General features: G+C 51.6%; 1 protein-coding gene and 1 long non-coding RNA gene across 2 annotated transcripts; both read right to left on the minus strand.

Moving 5' to 3' along the window:
- Positions 1 to 426: 426 nt before the first annotated feature.
- LOC119059228 (glutathione S-transferase theta-2B-like) lies at positions 427 to 4469 on the minus strand. Its single transcript, XM_037158828.2, has 5 exons — positions 3926 to 4469; positions 3224 to 3311; positions 2171 to 2321; positions 1913 to 2086; positions 427 to 1604 (listed from the first exon to the last, which is right to left on the minus strand). Exons 1-5 carry the CDS (start codon positions 4035 to 4037, stop codon positions 1395 to 1397), a joined length of 735 nt encoding a protein of 244 aa, XP_037014723.2. The 5' UTR covers positions 4038 to 4469; the 3' UTR covers positions 427 to 1394.
- Positions 4470 to 5714: 1245 nt separating this feature from the next.
- Positions 5715 to 20702, minus strand: LOC119059217 (uncharacterized). Its single transcript, XR_005084382.2, has 5 exons — positions 20597 to 20702; positions 9026 to 9059; positions 7048 to 7250; positions 6389 to 6621; positions 5715 to 6298 (listed from the first exon to the last, which is right to left on the minus strand). It is a non-coding gene; the product is annotated as an uncharacterized LOC119059217 (long non-coding RNA).
- Positions 20703 to 22451: the final 1749 nt, after the last annotated feature.

Below are 22451 nucleotides of genomic sequence, written 5' to 3' on the forward strand. Positions count from 1 at the left end.
GGGAGCAGTGTTCCCAAGGCCTTGGAGGGTCTGATAACCAGTGTTCTCATAGGCTTGAGCCTGGGTCTTGCCATAACATGGGGCGGGCTCACATGCACAGAATTATATGTAACGGTCTGGCATTTTTCTGGCTTTATTCACCTTTAGTCCTTAAACATGTAGGATCTTCTCACTGGAGAGACATGCAGATAGACACGCAAGGGGATAGGTGCCATGATGGGTGCCACGCTGGGAAGCAAGGGCCACGACGAGTGACGTGCAGGGAGACAGGCAGCTTATGGCATGCAAGGCTTGTCCACTCGCGAATAAAGACATGGCAGGCATCCCCACGGCTCCGTGAATATTATTCCATCTGCGCGAATACCATGCACCTACCTGGCCTTGAGTGGCCACGACACAAAAATAAAGAATTCTTTTATTTTTTTAAGATTTTATTTATTTTTTTAGAGAGAGGGGAAGGGAGGAAGAGAAACATCAATGTGTGGTTGCCTCTCGAGCCTCCCCCCCACAGGGGACCTGGCCCTCAACCCAAGCATATGCCCTGATGGGGAATCAAACTGGTGACTCTTTGGTTCATGGTCCAGCTCTCAGTCCACTGAGCCGGACCAGCCAGGGCTCCATTTTTTTAACTTTTGATTTTAGAGAGAAAGGAAAGGAGGGAAAGAAACATCAATGTAAGAGAGAAACAGCAATTGGCTGCCTTCTGTAGTTGCTCCAACCGGGGCCCAAACCTGCAACCCAGGTATGTGCCCTGACCACGAATCGAGCCAGTGACCTTTTAGTTTACAGGATGACACTCAACCAAATGAGCCACACCAGCCGGGGCAAAGCAAGAATTCTTGGTTCTGTATCAAAGTATCAGAATCTTCACTATATTTAAAAGACCGACGGTGGCATTTACTGATTTTTAGTTGCTTTCTTTTTCTTCATGTTATTGAATTTTAGGAGCTCTTTATATACATATGGCAACTTTTAATTTTCTATTGATTACATCTGGTGCACCTGAGGAGAAGCTCTGCCAAGGACATTCAACGTCCCATCTGAGAAGAGTTCCTCCGGGAATCGGAGAGACTGTGACAACATGGAAAAGATGAAAAGGGACAAAAGGCCCTTGCTGGTGTAGCTCAGTGGATTGAGTGCGGGCCTGCGAATCAAACAACTTCAGTTAGATTCCCAATCAGGACACACGCCTGGGTTGCAGGCCAGTTCCCAGTGGGGTACACATGAGAGGCAACCATACATTGATATTTCTCTCCCTCTCTCCTTCCCTTCCCCTCTAAAGATCAATAATAATAAATCTTAAACAAAGAAAGAAAAGGGACAAAATATGAAAAGTAAGAAACAGAATGAAGACTACCAATCTTCTGACCCCAGTCGACCTTATCCCAGGCCCGTCAGGGGATCCTGGATATACGAAGCAGCATACTGGACTGCATCTCTGGGGGAGGGTCCGGGAGTTTTTTGTTGGCTGCCAGCTCCTGGATGCTCAGGATGAGGCTGTGGGTCTCCTGGCACAGATCAGCACCCAGGAAAGCCTCCACCCGCTGGCACCAGGCGGCCAGTCGTGGCCGTCCCTCAAACAGGTCACAGCCAAGAGCCACAACCTGCAAGGACAAGGACGGGACAGTTGGTTGGATGCCAGCAGCACTGGTACAGGCGTCACGTCCATTTCCCAACTGCCATGCACAGCCCAGGGCAGTGTGGACAACCTCAGGGCCCGAGAGTGCCAGCCAAGATGAAACCCAACCCAGAACAGAAGCAGCAGGTCCTGGCTCCAACATCAGTTCAGCCATGAACTTGCTCTGGATGCTGGGCAAACGCTAACTTTCCTTAGCCCTCAGCATTGCTGCCTGAGCAGTGGCAATAAGAGGGATGCTGTCCCCAAATGCTGCTCCCCCAGCCAAGCTCACACCTGCATCAGCTCTTCCAGAGCCATGATGTCCGCCAGCGTCACCTGCTGGCTTGTGAGGAAAGCCTTGTCCCCCAGGAACTTGTCCTCCAGGTGCTGCAGGGCCCGGTCCATGGCAGCTCTATTGCGCCTCAGCTTCTCCTCAGGCAGCTGAATCCCAATGAGCGGTGCCAGCACCTAGCAAAGGACAGGCTCAGTCTGTGGCCCCTGCCTCCTCCCAGACCCCTCACAGTCAACCACTCCCCAGCTGGCTCTCCTCACCTGGGCCCACAGGGACACACCAAAGGTGCTACGGATGCGGTCATCATGCCATCCTAGGTACTCATGGACACGCATGCGGGCCTGCAGGTCTGATGGGTACCAGTGATCCGCCGTCTGATACTTAACACTCAGGTAAATCAGGATAGCCACACTGGGGACAGAGATAGGAGCAATGGCTGTGAAGACCCTGGCTCGTGGCCTTTATCCCCAGCTACTCCCCTCGCCCAGTGGGGCCCCGGGCTTCTCTGCATGTGATGGCCTCCCCTCCCCTCCCCAGCTGCCTGGGCACTGTTCCTCCTGAGTCTCCTCCCTTCCCTGTCCTGGGCACGGACTCTCAACCCAGTCTTCCACTTTGTACTTTCAGAACCTCATCTCTGTGATATTCCAGCAGCTGCCCTACGAGGCAGAGACTCCCGTTATCTCCTCCGCACACGAGGAAAGTAAGCCTCGGAGTTGTTAAGTGACTTCGCCGAGGCTGCGCAACTCAGAAAAGGCTCTCTGGAACTCTGGAAGCCCGCATGGGGCTGGCACACAGTGGGTGCACCTCGCACGCTGGAGCGTACGGGTCAGGTACGGAGAGGGAAAGCATGTCCTCAGACCTGCTGCAGGTCCCCTCTGACACATGGCCCCCCGCCATCACCACTGTTGGGCCTGACCTCGTGTCCTCTTCCTGCCTGGTGCTGGCCCTCACCACCAACTGGGTGCTCAGGCCCAGGCAGACTCTCAGAGGTGGCAGGAGAAGCCCTTTCGGATTGTATTTTTTCAGCCTCATCTTTGTCCAGTGCCAGACAAAGGTCCCATATCCTGTCTTCTAGTGCCCCTGCGTGGGGGGGCAGAGAGGCCCTGGGGAGAAGCAGAGACTGAGGACAAGAGAGGGGCAGGGACCTGCTACCTCAGCCCTGGTCACCCTGGGCTCACTCCAGACCAGCTGCTCCCATTGTACCCTTCTGAACTTTGGCCCTCCATGCTCGTCTGGGGTCTGGGAGGGCCCACAGTGGGAGAGCCAGGGGCCAGTGGGCTGGGGGCTTGGGAGGTGGGTGGGAAGGAGAGGACCTTTCGCTCAAGATGAAGTCACCGTCCTTGAGGACAGGCAGCCTCTGCAGGCTGTTAGCTGGGAGGAACTCCGTGTTCAGGTGCTGACCTGAGGAGAAAGAGGTCAGAAGAGGCTGGCAGGGCAAGAGGCACACCAGCTCCCTCCTCCCCCTCCCTCCCTCTCCCTCTCCCCCGCCCCCATCCCTCTCCCTCTCCACACCACAGCCCCCTGGGTGGGCTGGTCTGAGAAACAGCAGGGGTCAGGGAGCACCAGGTCTGCTCCACTCCCCCCGAGGCTGTGGCCTCCTTCCTGACTGGGGAGCCATTGGCCTCCTGCCCCACCACCTCCCAGACCAGCAGAGGGGCTTGTGGGTGCAGCCAGGTGCTTTGGCTGGACTGGGGCGGGCAAGGAGAGGGTTGGCTCAGCTCTTCCCACCCCTTAATTCTCACCACCACATCGTGGTCTCCCCAAGGTCTTTAGGGCTTTATGCATCTAAATGCATGCAACTCTGAAAACCCCAGTTTTCTCCCCGTCCCACAGAGTAGAAGGTAACATTAACCCCCCTTTCAGAGGGAAAAGCTAAGGTTCAGAGAAGGCCTGTCCAAGGACATCCTCCAAGGACGGCGCAGGATATCCTCCAGTGCGGACGCTCAGGGAGTTGCCAGGAGAGGAGCCTGTGGGTGCAGCGCCCGTGGGCACCTGGGGATCACGCCCGGACCCACCTTTGAGCAGCTCCACGGTGCGCAGCTCGAAGGGGATGCCGTTCTTCTTGGCGAAGATGTAGACGGCGCGGCAGGGCTGGGACAGCAGGTCCAGGTAGAGCTGCAGACCCATGGTCGCCGGGGTGGCAGAGGTCGAAGGCAGCAGGGACAGCAGTGGTGGCCGGAGCCGGATATCTCCAGGAAATGAGTGCGTGGGCTCTGCCCCCAGAATGCCAGTGAGAGGCCTGCCCACCTCTTTTGATTCCGCTCCCGGCCCCACGCCTTCCCGCCCTGTCTGGTTAAATTATAAAAAATATTTTTCCGTAACTCGACCTCGCTCCGGGCCCCAGGTCAGGAGCGGGAGAAGCGTGTACACCCGCGTGCGATTGCAGTGGATTAGGTGGCCGCTAGCCTGCCGGTGCCTCCCACCAGGTCCACTTGCACCGCCCGGAGGAGGGGCACGCGAGTCGGGGGAGGCGCACGGCGGGACTGGTGCAGGGGATCCTCAGACAAGGCAGGCTGCCAGCCTCGGAATCGGAATCGCGACAAGTCCGAGCAGGAACCTTCTTTGTTTTCCGTATCTTCTCACTCCCCGCCCCCCACCCCCTCCCCCACCCCCACCCCACTCTCCCCCTCCTTCATCTTCCCAGGGGCCGCGGTGCGGGGCTGGGCATCTGGCAACACCAGTAGTCCGTCCTTCTGGCCGGTGACTCAAGTGGGCAATTAGAAGGCTTTTCTGGGATTTCTGAAATTGGAACCTAGGAAAGAGGGGGGGCTTTGGGAAGGTAAAGGTGGGCTCTGTGAACTGGGACCACCTCTGGTCACGTTTCGGTGGAGTTCACTAAGCAGGCTGTCCTAAGAAAAAGGAGAAAAGGGGAGTTGGGGAGAGACGCAGGTAACGATCCCAGTTGGGGCCGGGGGTGGAGGGGGCAGGGGGCGGGGCAGCTACACCTCCTCCCGGGACAAGTGGAGGAGTTTTCTGGGAAATCCCTCTTTTGGCCTAAACCAGTTAGCATCGAGTTTCTGACCCTCCCAAGGAAAGGAATTCTGACCAATAGCAAAGTGCCAGAGGATCCAGTTCCGCAGTGATGGAAACTTAACTGAATTGCATCCTACAGCTGTGTGGAAGGCAGAGCTTGTAAACTATGAACGTGGATATTTAGTTGAGATTTCCAAGCAAAGTGTTGAAGGTGTGACTTGGTTCCTTCTTCAGGCATATTGTAAAATGCGTGAGGACAGGGAGAATATGAGGGACGAACTGTCCAGCAAAAATGAGATAGGACTGGATGCCTTGGGAAATCCTCCACCTGCCCTGGACTTAGCCCATCAAAACAAAGCCCATCTTAGAAAGCCAGGTGGTTTGTCCCTTCGGTTTCTCTATGAGCCATTTTAACTGGCCCAAGGCACAGCTCTAGCCAGCAAAATGAAGCTAATCTGCGTGCTTCCCAGGGGTGTCATTAAAAGTGGGGTGTTCCTGGGAAGGGGCTGGGTGGAGACAGGCAGGTCTGCCCCCAACACGCTTTGGAAAGTGTGGATTCTTGACTTCACGAAGGACAGATTGCAAGATACGAGTCCAGGCGAATTTGAGGGTACGTTTAGTAAAGCTTGGGACGCTAAGACAAAGGAAGAAAGGACTTAGGACAGAAGAAGCAAGATAACAGCAACGGGGGCATGAGGCAAGGTGAGGCTGCTCCGGCTCGCTGAGAAGTTAGGCAAGAGGAGGGCCTTCTGAGCTTACAGGAAAGTAAAAGTGGAACCGGAAAAGCCCCCCGCGTTTGGGCTGCCTGCCTGTCACTGCAAACCCAATAAGCAAGGACAGCGACTGAATCTTTACGGGTGCTTTATTCAGGTGGCCGGCGGTCTGAGAAGGTGGTGGGTTCACACCCTAACAGACCGTCCTGCCTGCTCCTTCCAGGCCAGACTTTTTGTAACAGGTAATAAACAAGGTGAGATTTGAAGGCTCTGAGATTCAGGGAGGATTAGGTGATAGAAGCTGCAACATTCCTGTCCTGGGCAGTTAGCTGTCCCCAGGAGCAGGTGGTCCTCTGTCTCTCCTTGGAACACAAAGGCCCAGATGCCTCCACTTGTCCCCAGGTAGCAATCTTTTTTTAAAAAATATTTTATTTATTTATTTTTTTTACAGAGGGGAAGAGAGGGAGAGAAACATCAGTGTGTGGTTGCCTCTCATGTGCCCCCTACTGCGGACCTGCCCCGCAACCCGGGCATGTGCCCTGACTGGGAATCGAACCAGCAACTTTTGGTTCCCAGGCCAGTGCTCAACCCACTGAGCCACACCAGCCAGGGCTCCAGGTAGTGATCTGCAGCAGTGGCCCGGGAGGTCAGCTGTTTTCTAGGAGCCAGGATGGGCCTTCTCTGTAGTTTCTGAAATGAAAGCTTTAACACATACATTACTTACTAGGCTTATGACCTTTTACGTTAAACTAAAATTTTCCAACTCTTGAGTCTCCTATCTAAAGTACACACCTGAGGAAGGACGAGTGGGCAGACGAGGATGTGCTCCAGAAACAGTGCACGTGGGTCCTTAGTCTTGAGAGTTTTTATGTTTTCTGCAGGTGGCAATTTTAGGGGATGATTCAATCAGAATATTCACCAGCTTTCCAGGCGTGTCCTTCAATATGCTGATGCATGGAAGTGAGTATGTATGAGATCTGGGGTCATTCTCTGGTCAACTTCTCCTTTCTCTTTGGTTTGTCTGGCTGTAATTGGGTTTTTTGTTATTCCACTGGCATCATCTATTCTTCGGTTTGCCTGGTATTGGGTCTCTGTCATCCATCGCCCTGACTAGAGTGATTAAGCTACCTGCTCTCTGGTTGGGGAGGAGAGATGTCAACCATCCGCTCCTAAATGTCTTTGGTTAGGGACGGTAGGGTCTTGTGATTTATTAGTTGGCTGCTAATTACTCTGCCATTTGTCTAACTGTTTTGTCTCTGTTTCTCTCATTCAGGTGTAAGGAGTTTTCCAAGTTTAGTAACCTGCCTCCAGGGCACGCACAGAAGTACGATCCCAGAGGGCACAGGTGGTCCCATGGGGAGCTGCAAATTGGGGGGGGCTGCCTCAGGCAGTATGGTGGGCGGGCTCCCCACAGGGCCCCCCCCCCACGGGGCTCACAGTCCTGTCCTCACCGTTCAGTGCTCAGGTCCGCAGTCAGGTCCTGACAGTTCTGCTTGTCTGTGATCCCAGTTCACCCACTCAGGGGTGTGGGCGATATCTGGAGGTGCTCCATGTGGAAAGTACAGGAGCTGGGACCCCGCCGGTCCCTCAGATCATTGCTCATCATATCATTGCTCCTCAGGTGTGATCCTAAGCTCGGTCTTGGGCCCTTTTCCTTAAGGAAGAGGTGAGACCTTCCGGGAACAAAGCTCATGAATGCTGTCCCTCCCCTTCCCCCCAACGCCACACTCCCCACCCTCACTTCCTCAGGTGCCTGGGATTTTTTCCCCTCATTAGAAAAAGGGTTTTTTTGGCCGCTTTAGTAATCAAAACTTCCCATCGTTGGCTCATCCAGACCTTTCTCCGGAAGGGCTGTGTGCAAGAGGGACAAAAGCATTTTCACAGGAAAACATTTTTGTACCAGTCAATCAGAGAGACATAATCACATTCAAGAAATAATCAAGATGAAATCCTGAATTTTCACCAGTTTTCAAATGGGTGTGTACATAACCTGCCATCCCCTTTGTCCTACTTATTTAATCAGTCAAGAGCCTAGAACAGCTTGATCTGTCTCTGAGAACAGCTCGATCTGTCTCTGAGAACAGCTGCATTTCACAATCAAACTGCCTTCCTGAGGTGTGTGCACCAAGGAGCGGTGAGGGGCCCAGAGCCAGACTATGTGTCCACTGCTGCAAAGTGCAACTGATCTGAAAGCTACAAGGCAACAGCTGTGAGGCATCCCTCTGGTGGAGTCGAGAGTCCCACCTGGGCAGAAGGGTCACAGCCTCTACAACGCGTCCTCACCCCACGCCCAGCTTTTTGGGGTTTCCATGCTAGGGACGCGGTCAGTCTCAGTATCTGAAAAACACAGCCTATCAGAAAGTGGTCCCGGCAGAGAATAAGCTCTTCCGCGTGAGCACTTGCATGTGATCCAGTCAGTCTACTCATTAGTCATGAGGTCTTCACAGTTTAGGGCCCCACAGAGGGGTCCTGCACCTGCAACATTCCGGAGTCTGTGATCTGTTCTTGCTCACAGGCATCCCGCCTGCCCACCGTCAGTGGGGCGCACCTTGTACTGAGGCTCCATCTGCCCATGGTCCACGCTGTCAGATCTCAGCCAAGTTGGCCAGCTGAGATCAGATCTGTAAAATGAGGATTCCAAAAAAGCCAGCAGTTTTCTTTAGGAGATTGCAGCACCAGGCAGCTGAGTCCCAAGTCCAAGTGGCCAGCAAGGTTTTCTTGAGTCCTTTCCCTTTGTCCAACGTAGAGTCCAAACTGACCCTGTCAAAAACAGGCCCACTGGGCCCCAAAATTACTGACCTCAAAAGATAAGACTTCCAAATTGCAAGGGCTCTTGGGCAAACCAGCTCCCAAATGTGTGTCTCCATTTAGGGGTGGCTTCTCTTTTCCAGGTCATCTTCCTTTTCCCAGCGGCTCTGACTGGCAAAAATCATCAGCTTTGGAGACTTGTTCTGTTTTCAGTACTCAAATAATTTAACTTTAATTAATCCAAAAGCAAGGCCGTTGTGTAGCACTAGTACTTTTTCTTTGCAGCTTTCCCTTGTAGCACTTGTGAGATTAAAGTCTAGAACATTTCATATCAATTTTGCCAGAGATTTATATGTAATAGCCAAAAAGTACAAAGCCATTGTAAAAAAAAGAAAACCAAAAAACAACGCTTTTGTTCTCACTGCTGCTTACTCAAACCCTGAGCAGTAAATCCACCACTGACGGAGCTATCATGGGCTCTAGGGAAGCATCAGGCTGGAATTTGGGGGCCCAGGGGGCTGGAGCTTGGCTGCAGAAGGTGGGAGTGTTTTTCTCCCTTTTGCCCCCCTGACTTTTCTAAAATTTCGCATCAGCCCTCTGATTCCCTTTTTATTTTTCTCTCTGACTTCAAGGAGTGAGCGATGCACACTAATAAACGTGCTTGGCCCATCCAAAGCTTACCTTTGAGAGTTTTGGGGGTGCTTTCTCCTCCTACCTGGAGAAGGAAATAAAAGCAAATGTATCGGCTGGGCTGCACTTTCCCCCTCTTTGCTCTACCCAGCACAGCCCAACGCAGTGGGGCCCTGCCAACCCCCCCCCCTTCCCAGCCAAACGGATCTGCTGGGGGCTGGGTCTGCCGCGGTCCAGGTCCAGCTGCAGCGGGTCTAAGGGTCCCCTCGAGGTGAAGGTTGGAGTAGGCGGGGAAATCAGGCAACTAAGCAGCTCAAGGCAGGTGATGCTCTGAAGACCTTTATTGAAAGTAAGACTGAAGCTTTTATACTATTCTAGCTGGCAAGCGATTTCGCATTCGTTGGCTTTTGCAGTTACTGTTACTATGCTTCTTGGTCTGAACAGGAACTTGGCTGTCTGCCTTGGTTAGGCTGTCGCAGGGGGCCTATTCTTGTTCTGCGTATTAGATATGTCTAAATTGACTCGGGGGGGGGTAAACATGCCCTCCATGCCACGTCCACCAGGTTGGAAAATGCTTCTTTGAAGTCTTGGACCCCCCCTCCTGACTTTGTCAAGGAAGGGATCCAACTGTGGACGTGGCATGGGTCTATCATTTTCTGACTCCACAGGTAACACTGAGCTCTCACAGCAGACAGCTCAGCGTCTACTCCACACCAGGAAGGAGCCCTTAGCCACCAGGCACCAAAAGCGCTCCACACCCTGCTCCCTCAGCCTTCCTTTGCTCAAACAATATTTCAGCTTAACAGTAACCCACAACCTTTGGACCAACTGCTCAAACAATATTTCAAAGAGTCCGGATTGTTCTTGCAAATCCCGCTTCATCTCCTGCTTCTGGGGAACTGTGAGTAAAAACTTCTTCCTTCATCACAGTCATTTCCATGTCCGCGCGTCTTACCTTTCGATTAAAACAAATCCTGGGAACGTTTTAAAACAATGCGTGTGTGTGTGTATATATGTAGATGTGTGAGAGTGTATATGTGTATATATATGCACGTGAACCTGAGTAAGTGTGCGAACTGGTAGGTGACAGTGGATACATGTATGCACATTGGGGAGTATCTGTGTATATATGTGACAGTGTGTGCTTGTGTAAGAAGAGCATGGGTGTGCATTTGTCATGTGTGCAACTGGCTCTTTTTCCTTGAACTTACCTGACCTCAAGTGTCTGGGACTCACCACAGAGACGGCCACTATTTTTTAAATGTTCCCATTACAGGTGACATACAGTATTGTGTTAGTTTCAGGTGTACAACACAATGATCGGACATTTACATGACTTATGGAGTGATCACCCCCGTAAGTGCCCAGCTGACCCCGTAGGCAGTTATCACCATATTGCTGACCCTACTCCCCGTGCCGTACGTCACATCCCCGCGACTGTGTTTGTAACTAGCAGTGTGCACTTCTTCATCCCTTCCCCTTTTTCACACCCCCTACCCTCCCCCCCTTCTGGCAACTGCCAGTTTGTTCTCTGTAGTTATAAGTTTGTTTCTGTTTTGTTTGTTCATTTATTTTGGTTTTTTTTCAATTCTACACGTAAGTGAAACCATACAGCATTTGTCTTTCTCAGCCTGACTGAGTTCACTTAGCGTAATTGCTCCTCCTTCCAGCCATGTTGTCAGAGGTAGCAAGGTTTCACCTTTTTTATGGCCAAGTTACGCTCCATTACATATATGTATATGAGAGAGGGTTGTTCTTCAGGGCGGAGCCAAATTCCCCAAATACTTCCTGACATGCCCCTGGATGCTCCGCAGCCCTCTGAGCTGGGAGCAACTTCCATGAAGGAGGAAGTTCCTGCTTCACTGGTTGGCAATGTACACACTTCCCTTCTCCAGTCCTCTGAGAAAATCCCCATCTTTGTCCAGGGGGCTCTCTTTACCCCCCGCCGATCCGAGGAGATCTGTCAGAAGAAGCCCAGAGTGCTGACAGGAGCAAGAGTCCTCAGGGGCAGGGGCTTTGCAAGTTTCTTTTGACCAAGAATCTTGGAATCTCAGAGCTGGTTCGGAAGGTCAGAGAGAACCTGGCGTGGTCTCGCAACGCAGTCCCTAAAAACCCGCAGCAGCCGTACTGAGGACCACGGGGAGCCTGAAGTGTCCAGCTGCTGTAAACCACTTTGGAATGCTGATGCAGTACTACACCCAGCCCTTTCCAGGCAAAACTGAGCTCAAGAAAAGTAAGCAAACCCTCCAGGGGTGAAAATTAAGAGGGAGTGGAAAAATCAGAGTGGTTTGAAGGGAGTGGGGGAGGCTGAGGCTGCAGCTGCCCTGGGGGTACCTGTCTTTCTTCGAGACCTGGAACCTTAGGGGCTACACTTGTGGGGAAGTGGGAATGAGACCCGACAGAGAGCCCTGGCCCCAGGAACCTGCTCGATGGCATAGCAGATGACCAGGAAGTGATGTGTCCTGGCCAAGACCTTTTGTGGGAACAAACAACTCCTGAGAACTTGTAACCAAAGCCAGAAATACAGCTTTGGGCTAATTTATAACTACTGAATGTTGAAACCAGAAAAATAGAGGTTAAAATAGGGACTGCCTTAAAGAGATTTGGCCTGGAGGCAGAAACCACAAGGAAATTAAGAAAGAACACAGGGAGTGGAGAAGGCGGAACTACAAAACCAGTGGGGCTGAACAAGTAGAGGACCACCTGTTCAAGTGTCTAGGTTAAAATTTTTCCATTACTCAAAACCCAGAAAGCTTAGGTCATGCTCGCGCCACCCGAGTAGCCAGTAGCTAACAGCCACATTTGCTTCTATACAATGCTTGCTTACTCGCGTCTATAAAAAGACTTAGCTGTAAGCGCTTAGGGCAGCTCTCGTTTGCAGCTCTTATGAGCACCGTGTCTCTGGACACTCTGAGGGTCCACCCCTGCACAGGTTAAAACTTTGGCCAATAAAATAACATCTCTGGATCCTGAAAGTTTCTGACAATTTGTCTGTCGCGTTGGTGGATGCAACATTTGGAGGCCCCAGCGAGATCTCCCCCCGGTGGAGTTTCGGTTCAGAAACTAGAAGGACAGATCGGGCTGAGTAAGTAACTGGGAGGATCCTCTGTTGCTTCTAGGGCTCCGGAGCAGACAACCCTGAGGTGGGAGGCGGGACGCTGCCAGTAACCCACCCAGGGGCTCCCAGGGACGGGACGCAGCCCTCGGGACTTGGTTTTAGTTTCATAAGATTGAGACCGGTCACATTAGGTTTCGTTTCTCTTTGCGCTGCGCTGTGCTGCGAACCAGAATCAGGATTTATGTCTAGGGACTGTGCATTGTCTATATTATCTTTTGTTTTTGTGTCTATGCTTGTTGCCACCATTCTTGTTTCTGAACTTCCCAAGGTCCTTCAGCGTGTGCAAATGGGCCAGCAGGAGTCCGTACCTAGCTCTCCACTACATTAGGAAGTGTATGCAGGAGAACCAAAGGAGTAGGAGAGCAATTTGCCTAGCTACAGGGAGACGTCCTGTTGCCTAGCTACAGCAAAAAGGGGAAGGAGGACCATGCAGTGACCTGGTCCCAAAGCAGCCGCAGAATAAACCCAAGCTCTATCCAGTCCTGCCAGGAACGCCCCTTCCCCCTACCACCGCAGGGAGGAACCTGACTCATCAAGGCAGGATGGTGGTGGACCCATCAACCCACCACACACTCAGAGTGGAGTGCATTATAGGGAGAGGGAGGCAGTGCCGGTGGGAGCAGCCACCAATTTGCCTCCCAAGAGCGATGCCGTCATTTTACCGCTCTGGGAGGCGCCGCCGGCGCCCGCCACCCCACCGCGGGCACCTCCCCGCCTAATTTATGTTCCTTTCTCCACAAGTGATTTATACAATTAGAAACATCAGAACCTCCCGTTTTCAGAGAAACCTCAAGGATTAATCTCCCTCCTTGAGACCATATTCAGAACCCATCAACCCACCTGGGATGATTGCCAGCAGATTCTGCAGACCCTTTTCACTTAGGAAGAGAGGGATAGGATTATTAGGGAAGCTGCAAAGGCAGTCTTAGGAGAGGAAGGGGCTACCTTAGGGGAAAGGAGGGAACTCGAGGATATCCTCCCAACTCAGCCCCCAGCTTGGGACCCTAACACCACAGGGGGAAGGGATGCGCTCCTCCAGTACCGCCGGGCTCTACTTAGAGGACTAAAGGCAGCGGCTAGGAAGCCGACCAATTTCAGTAAAGTTAGTGAAGTCATTCAGGATAGAGTATATACTCCCTTAGATCCCGAAGAAGAAGAGAACAGGAGACTAGTTAACATAGCCCTCGTGACTCAGGCAGCTTCAGATAGCAGGGAAAAACTTCAGAAAATAGAGGGATTTGAAGGAGAAAACAGGAGCAAGTTATTAGAAATAGCTCAGAAGGTATATGTCAATAGGGATGATCCGGAGGTTAGCAGAGCAAAAGAGGTTGCCAAGATCCTGACTGCCGCCCAGAAGCCTCCCTCCAAAGGGAAAGGAGGACAGCGAAAGGGCCAGGGACGGCAAATAGACAAAGATCAATGTGCCTTTTGCAAGGAGAGAGGGCACTGGAAGCGCGACTGCCCAAAGTTGAAGGCCACTAGTCAAGGGCGGAAACAAGGCCCCGAAGTCCTGCTCCAAACCTTAGACTGACGGGGCCAGGGCTCCATTCCCGTCGGTGGGCTCCCAGGAGCCCATGGTCACCCTAACAGTCGAAGGTAAGCCAATAGACTTCCTGGTGGACACGGGAGCCACCGTCTCAGTCCTGAAACAACCACAGGGGCAAATTCAAAAGGCAACAACCAAAATAATTAGAGCAACGGGCAAAGCAGAGGCCTATCCATGGGCTACCGCAAGATCAAAAATGGACAGCAGTATGCAGGGGCAGCAGTAACCATAAAGGATGAAGATCTGTGGCAAGGGGAGTTGCCAGCAGGGACCTCTGCACAGAGGGCCGAGTTGATTGGACTAACTAAGGCCTTGCAAATTGCGGAGGGGAAGATAGCCAATATCTACACTGACAGCCGCTATGCATTTGCTACCGCCCACATCCACGGGGCCATATATAAGGAGAGAGGCCTCCTAACGGCAGGAGGAAAAGACGTTAAGAATCGTAGTGAGATTCTTGCCCTCCTGAATGCCATTTGGTTGCCCACCAAAGTTGCCATCGTACATTGCAAAGGACGCCAGAAAGGGGATTTCCCTGTTATAAAAGGAAACTGCCCAGCAGACTTGGCTGCCAAGGAGGCGGCTACAAGGAAACAAGAAAACCTCCTTCCCTTGTTACCTCAGCCAACACTGCCTCCAGATCCTGGGTACTCCCCAGAGGAAGAGCAGGAAGGAAGACAGCTAAAGGGGCAGAAAAGTCAGCAGGGGTGGATAGAGCTTCCCGACTCCAGGCTTTACCTACCCCAGGGGATAGTAAGAGAAATAGTCAAAGATATACATGCCAGCACTCATCTCGGGCAAAATAAGTTAGAACAACTTATTAAGAAATATTATATAAGACCCAATATTAGAGCTATTATCCACTCCATTGTCTCTAGATGTAGCATCTGTACTAGAGTAAATGCGCAGAATAAGAAGTTGCCTCCCCTTGTGAGACATCGAGGAAAGGCCCCAGGAGAATTACACCTTTTCAGGATAAGTAGAAGCCTTCTCGACCAAGGGAGCGACTGCCTCCATGGTTTGCAAGCTTCTGGTAAGGGAAATAATACCAAGGTACGGCATCCCAATAGCAATAGGCTCAGATAATGGACCGGCCTTCGTTTCCAAAATTTCACAGGAACTAGCCACCAGACTAGGAATTAATTAAAAGTTACATTGCATATACAGACCCCAGAGTTCAGGTCAGGTAGAAAGAATGAATAGAACTCTTAAAGAAACTATAATAAAGCTAAAAGAAGAGACCGGCGAAAACTGGGTAGAGCTACTCCCTTTCGCCCTATTTAGAGTAAGATGTACCCCCTACCTGAACAGGTGGACGCCCTATGAGATTCTATTTGGGCACCCTGTACCCCTAGTTCCTCACCTGGCCAGAGAAGAAATAGAGGTCTCTAATCATAACTTCCTGAAGTCCTTACAGGCCCTGCAGCAAATCCAGAGTGAAGTGCGAGGCCTTTGAGACCAGACTTCACCAGACCCAACCTCTAACGCCCGATGGCCTGAGCCACCTGACCCAGGACAGTGGGTGTACATTCTCAACCATAGACGGAGTAACCTAGAGCCTCGGTGGATAGGACCGTTCCAGGTACTGCTGAGCACCCCAACAGCTGTCCGAGTAGCAGAGAAACCGTATTGGATACATCTCTCCCACGTAAAGCCAGCACAAGCACAGGGTGAGGTATCTAAAGGATGACGAGTCAAGAGGGATCCCGACAAGCCACTAAAGCTCACTTTTTCAAATATCTAGGACTGTTAATCCTCTATTGGGTACCAAGTAATAGCCTAGATCCACAGGAGTGGGTGTTAATAAGGACGACTGATGGCACCGTAATTGCCACCAACTCTAACCCTGTAACTCTAGAAGCAGACTTCTCCAAACTATTTGGAGACGAAATATGTAATACCCGCCTAGGACACAAATGTGGGGGGAGGGGGCTAGTGACTACTGCCTAAACCAGAGAATCTTGCCTGAAAACGGTAGCCATCTTGCACTTACTAAAACACCAGAGGGCTTGTGGTTTATATATGTACTCAGGGTATTTTTAAATGTATCATCCCTACCTCTCCTGAATTATGTGTAAGTGCCTATATTATACCACAATGATACTTATATGGAAAGAACCCACACTTTTTGCTAGCACCACCAAAACGTGCTAGAAGAGCCCCGCTACTAATTCCCATAATAGCCACCATTGAGATATTAGGATCTACTGCTGTAGAGGCAAGGGCATTCATCCACAGAGAGAACAGTCTTAGACAACTTTCACAGACTTTCCCTTGCTGAAGTAGCCCTGCAAAATAGAAGGGGGCTCGACCTCCTTTTCCTTCAGCAAGGTGGGCTATGTGCCACATTAGGAGAAGAGTGTTGTTTTTATGCTAATTATTCAGGAATAATTAGAGAGACTATCAAAATGCTCACCAAAAGATTGAAGGAAAGAGAACAAGCTGAAGAAAACTCTAGTTGGTATGCTTCAATGTTTAAGACTTCCCCTTGGCTAACCACACTAATATCTGCTAATAGAATCCTTGCCTTTATCAAAAAAAGTAGTTAAACTAATGGTACTCTCCCAACCCTATACGATTCTTTCCGAAGACGAGGAAGAGTCAAGGATTTGACTCACTTACAAGGAAATGGGGGAATGTTGAAACCAGAAAAATAGAGGTTAAAATAGGGACTGCCTTAAAGAGATTTGGCCTGGAGGCAGAAACCACAAGGAAATTAAGAAAGAACACAGGGAGTGGAGAAGGCGGAACTACAAAACCAGTGGGGCTGAACAAGTAGAGGACCACCTGTTCAAGTGTCTAGATTAAAATTTTTCCATTACTCAAAACCCAGAAAGCTGAAGTCATGCTCGCACCAACCAAGTAGCCAGTTAGCTAACGGCCACATTTGCTTCTATACAATGCTTGCTTGCTCGCGTCTATAAAAAGACTTAGCTATAAGCGCTTAACGCGGCTCTCCTTTGCAGCTCTTACGAGCACCGTGTCTCTGGACACTCTGAGGGTCTGCCCCTGCGCAGGTTAAAACTTTGGCCAATAAAATAACATCTCTGAATCCTGAAAGTTTCTGACAATTTGTCTCTCGCGTTGGTGGATGCAACACTGAACAATTAAGGAAACTCCAAGCTTCCTTCTACAGTCTCAAGCTGAGTTCACTTCCAGAGCATTTTCAGAGGCCAGCAGACGTTCTTTTGAGGGGGAACTCCCCCTTCCAACCAGGCCTCACAGGGGTCTCCCCCATCAAATCCAGATGCTTACAGACCTCGTTACCAAGTCACGGACCCCGTGAGAAGCTGGCCAGCATGACTGAGAGTCAACGGTAAGGTGAGAGATTCCTCCAGCGACTTCAGATGTTGGAATTTTAACACATATTGGAATACATAATGACTGTGTGGACATAGTTGACAAAATAAAATACAGAGTTTAAATCATGAGCAAAGAATAAAAGACTTAAAATGACACAGCGATTTCATCTCTTGCTTTTAAGAAAAAGGACAGTCAGAGCATTTTTCTTGCATTTGCTGTTTTCCAGTATCTATAACTCAAAACAATCAATATGGCAAAGTGGCTTATTTTGGGGTGGCGTGCTCTAAATTCCTTCAGTTATAAACTCGTTGATGATGTAAACACCAGATCCCAGAGGGCAGTTCCCTCTGCAGAGGCTGAGATCAAAGTGCCCAAAGGCTTGATTTCAGCTTGCCCAAGTGGTAATTCACCAGGATTTGTATTAATACATTATTCTTTATAGTGCCAAATGAAAAACACCATGCTAACAAAAGGTCACTGCTCAAATAAAAACCAAGCCAGACGCTGTACTCTTGGATGCGTCCCTCATGCCAGACCCCAGGCACAGCGTTTTCAGCTCGCCCTCGGATCAGGCACTGCCGGCACTCGCCTCCCGGACCGCCCCGCCCCCTAGCCCCACCCCGCGCGGAGCATGCTGGGGCTGGACAGCCTCACCTACCTCGCCAGGTCTGTCCTCAGCCTGAGCTGTGGGTGTGGAGCTGGCTGGAAGGAGGTGGGAGTTAGTGGGCAGGTTGTCCTGGCAACGGACATATCAGGCAGCGGGTGACCGGGCACGCGCTGGTCCGTTAGGCTCGCGCCAGTGACCACAGCGGCCACTGTGCCCAAGACCTCTGAGGGTCCCATTGCCAGGCGGCCCCCGAAGCTGAAGGGAAGGGGTGGAAAAACCTCCTGGGAGTGGAGAGCATAGACAGTGCTGGGGCCGCTGAGGTGGAAAGGGAAGGGTCTGGGTGGGGGTGGGGGGAGTCTCAGACTGTTTGGGATCCTGGGCAGAAGCCAAGGGTCGGAGACTCAGGCTGTGCCCACCCGGCCGGGGAAAGAAGCACCTCCAAGTCCTCGGCGGAGTCCAGAGTCTCTGTCGAGTGGAAGGAACTGTGCAGAGCCCCAGAGGGGGAGCAGGGGAAGGGAGGCCAGGAAAAGATGAAGAAAAGAGGGATGAACCCAAAGAAAAAGTGAAGAAAGGGGAGATGGAAGAGAGAGCCGGGACAAAGCTGAGTCTATGGCATCATTCCCCAGCCTTACAAACCAGATCACTGAGCAAATCATGACCCGTTTTAGGGAAGTCAGTATGTTTTATGTACAAGATAGGGAAGGGGGCATAAAGAGGGAAAGGAACAAAAGCTCTTTGGAGGAGAACAGCTATTTGACCTGAATCGAGAGCGCTGAGAGGCTGCTTTTGCTTGTACTTGGAAGTTCCCCCCAGAGCTCTGCTCCTTCTGGGAGCACTCTGAGACTCACCCTCAGGGGAAGGAGGGGAAGGGGGTCAGAAGGACGTGGCCATGCCAGGAGGGAATGTCAGTGGGAGCTGAGGGAGAGGATACCACAGTGGGGGCCTAGCTGGCAGAGAACTAGACCCTGCTTTTAAGAGAAGTGTGTGTCATAGGCACACCATTTCCGTTTCAGGGCTCTGGGTGTGGAGGACCACGTGTGAGACGAGGGGGTGTGGAGAAGACCCCTCTCAGTAATCCTTGTCAATTGGAAGACTTCCTGTGGGACCCACTTCAGGGGCTTGCCCACCCCCCCATCTTGTTCATGCTTTATTCATCCTTTGCTGCAGGGCAACTTAGGGTCTCAACCCACATTCCTCGACAGGAGTTTGGTGGTCTTCCCCTCAGATGCAAGGCAAAAGGTCCCTGGGCCTTTAGGGGCCACTAATGCTGATGGGGAGGTTCTTGAGCTCCCAAAGTTTTCCGGGGCTGTTTTGTCCTCCAGCCCCAGAGGGACCGGGGCTGTTTTGTCCTGTAAGCACTGCTCCACCCCTTTCTGAGTGTGTTAATGACAATTAGTGAGGCACAAAATGGTTCAAAGGGATATGGGGCCCTCAGATGCAGGGACATGTTACCAGAAAGCCCAATCCAGACGGCTTGGGGAGTCCTTCGGGGAAAGACGGGGCTGGAGCCAACCCGTTCAGGCCACGGCCTAGTACTGCCATATTCTCCTCGCTGCCCCATTTGCCTAGAGAGCCAGGTCAGCTTGATTGGCTCCCAGTGTGTTTGCCCACATTCTCTTTGGCCCTGCTCTGAGTCCAGAGACCTTCATTTGAAACCTGGGTCTGTCACTTACTAGCTGAATGACCTTGGACAAGTCATTTCAGCTTTCCTGCTTAAGCAGAACAAAGATGGTCTGTGAATGAAACTGTATAAAAACCAAGGCATTTCTAGCTCCAAGGGAAGTGGCTGCTGTGGGGAAAGGAGCCCTGGCTGGGAAACTGATACAGTTACTTGGCCCCCAACCGGAATGGCCCTGGGACAAGGCACTGTGGGTATCTTGACCTTGTCAGTTGCCTTGACTTCATCTCTTATGGTTTGCTATCACCCTCAACACTGTCACCCCTTTCAGCCTTGGGATTGGCCTTGGCCTCAGTTTCCTCGTGGGTGCGCTGGGGACAATGGTTCCTGTAGGAATCAATAAGCTTGGGATAAGGACGCTGTTAGGTTAGATTCCGGTTGAAATGCATGAAGGGGGCATTTGGGTCTAGAGAGCAGCCGATGGCACGGCCTGAGAGCAGAGCCATGGAGGACGTGGGACCCGTCAATACACGATAAGAGACTGACACACGAGAACCGGGGGTGCTGAGTCTCCAGTGAAGAGTCCATTGGAAAAAGGGGCCAAACGGGAGACCAGGCCACTGCCAACACACTGGAAAGGAGCAATTCTTTCTTTAAAAATATCAATTATTTTGAGGAAAAAAATGATGAACTAAAAAAAAAACCACAGAACGATCACAGACTCAAGAACAGTATCTCGACTTTCTCTTTTTAAAGCACGTTTTGCTTAATTGCTAGATATAACTTCACCTTTCAAAATGACCTCCCCCCATATTTTTTGACTGAAGACTCTTTGATTATTAGTTTTTACGTGACCATGATGTTGTAACATTTCCCACAGAGATAATACTCTGTCAGCTTTCCTCTGTCCGTAAGCCACTTACGCACCACAACGACTATAATTAACTAGAGGCAGGAGTGACTTAAAAGCACACAAACGTGTCCTGCTCGACCCATACATTCCCGACCCCCCAGGTTTGCGTTCCCCCTTAAGCCACAGACAAAATGCCCACGGCTACTCCCACAGGAGATGTGTGACAGACAGAACTTTCAATGGAAAGAGACTGTGGGCCTCAGCCGACTTGTGAAAACACATTCTGCACATTTTTCAGAAGCCCCTGGCAACTGAAGGCTTTGCTCGGGCCCGGCCCGGAACAGGCAGAGGCCCACTGCTCAGTCTCCGCCGACCTCAGTGTAAAGATGCTGCTACGTAACTGCAGCTGCGCCAGGCTCAGGGGCAGCCCCCGGAGACTCAAGGGAGGATAGCCAAGCCTGTGAACAATACGGGGACTGGTTGACTGCCTCCCCCAGCCCACCTGCCTCCCTGCTTCCCCTCAAACCTGCAGAGCAGGTGACCTCAGAGCACTGGAGTCCCTGAGATTTGTGCTCACCCGAAAAACCTCTGCTCTGGACAGGAAGAGGATCCTTGGCCCTGAGCAGATTTCTCCCTATTGAGCCCACTCTGCCCTCTCTTGCACACACACTGGTCAAACTGACCTTTGAACCACAGGTGCACTTCCTGAAAGGGCAAGGGGTGGGAGCCAGAAATGCTGATTCACGTCCCAGACAGGGAACCCCGTGCCAGCTCCCCTTTCCCTGCCTGCCCTGTACTAGGACAGTTGAAAACTCGTCCACAAGCATCAAAGATACACGTCACTGGGGGAGAGAGAGAGTGCAGCAGAACGGGAAGAAAGGGGGCCACAGTTGGGAAGAGAGGCCAGTGGGCGACGGTGGCTGTCTTCCTGCTTCTGTGCCTGAGGCTGGTACTGCCGTTTAACCTGATGCTCGACTTTGAGGGGAGCTTCCTCCTTTACCTCTCTGGGCCTCTGCTTCCCCTTTCAAGTAGGGCTGCTGATGTCTGTCTGGGTGGCCAGTGACGTGGGCTGTGAAAGAATTCACAAAGAGAGGAAAATGCAGAGTCAAGTTCGTCTTCTTGCTCCAGGAGAGGAAAGGCGCTGGTTGCGAAGACCATGAGCTTTGAACTGAGCTATAAAGGGTGAGGGGATGCAGCCGGGGGTTGTAATGAGGATGCCTCAGTCAGTTTTTTGGGGGCTTCAGTTTGTCCCAATGTTATCTTCAGGTACAGGGCCCAGTCGCCAGGACCTTGCACCTTCTGTTTGGTGATTTTCCAGGAAATCGGTGTCTTTCGGGTACTTTCAGCAATCTTCCAGTCCTGATAATCGAGGCTCCAAAAAACAACAGTTAATTATGGCTGACAAGGTCAAGAAAAGGGTGGCTAGCTCTGGTAAACAGGGTCTGAAAGAGGCTTTTTGTCCTTTTAATTCCTACCTCATGGGGTAGGTGTGAGGATAGCACGAGGTAATGTCCAGGGAAATGGCTTGGGGGACTGGGGAAGGTCACTCACAAAGGACCCCCTCGTAATTCCTTTGGCCAAACGGCAAAAGTAGAGTCAGAGGTCCTGGCCCCAGGCCTGGCCTGGCCTGTTTGGGAAAACTGCCCTGGCCTTTACTCAAAGCTGACCCTGCCTCAGGTGGGGGTGGACAGAGAAGAGAATGATGGCCCAGACTCCAAACACACCCTGGGAGGCTGACCCAAGGCAGGGTCCGCTGGAACCCTGTTCCATCACGTTCAGCGGGGCAGGGGGCGACTTCGGCAATCCTGCTCCTCTCTCTCGGAGCACGCCGGTGTCACTCCTGCCTTCTCACCAATGGGCATCACCAGCCCTGGGGGCAGCTTGGTTGTTGGGTGTCATTTGTGATACCTGCCAGTACGTTTGGAACCTCGTCATTTCCCTCCTGTGTCCAGTGCTGAGCTCTGCCCAGTGACACAGAGGCCAAGCCTGGGCTCTGCCCGGGGAGCCGCACCACAGACCGCACCACAGACCTCCTCACTCGTGTCTGCGTGTCCTGCGTGGGGCACGCGCCCTAGGCAGTGCCAGGGAGCAGCAGCTGTGTGCCCCTGGGCCTCAGGGCACTGACTGTCCTCCCCTGGGTTTGCACCTGGGCTGGGGTGGCATTTATTTCTGTAACATAGGTCCTGGTGGGGAGAGATGCGCCTTCCTGATTGCCTTCACCACACAGAGGGCTAGCTGTTTTTATTAGATTCCAGTGCCTTTTCTCCTTTTATTTTCTCTTTGCTTCCTGGCCCAAACATTTACTTTTTTCTTTTTTTCACTCATCCCTCTCGATTTTGCCTCTTGGGGTCTCTCATGGCAAGAGAGAGAAAAAACAGTCAATTCTAGGCTCTTCACAAACATGCACCATTGAAACAGTCACGTGGCTCCGC

Source organism: Artibeus jamaicensis, unplaced genomic scaffold (assembly GCF_021234435.1).
Source record: "Artibeus jamaicensis isolate MK-2021 breed Jamaican fruit bat unplaced genomic scaffold, CSHL_Jam_final contig_1128, whole genome shotgun sequence".
Lineage (NCBI taxonomy): Eukaryota > Metazoa > Chordata > Mammalia > Chiroptera > Phyllostomidae > Artibeus > Artibeus jamaicensis.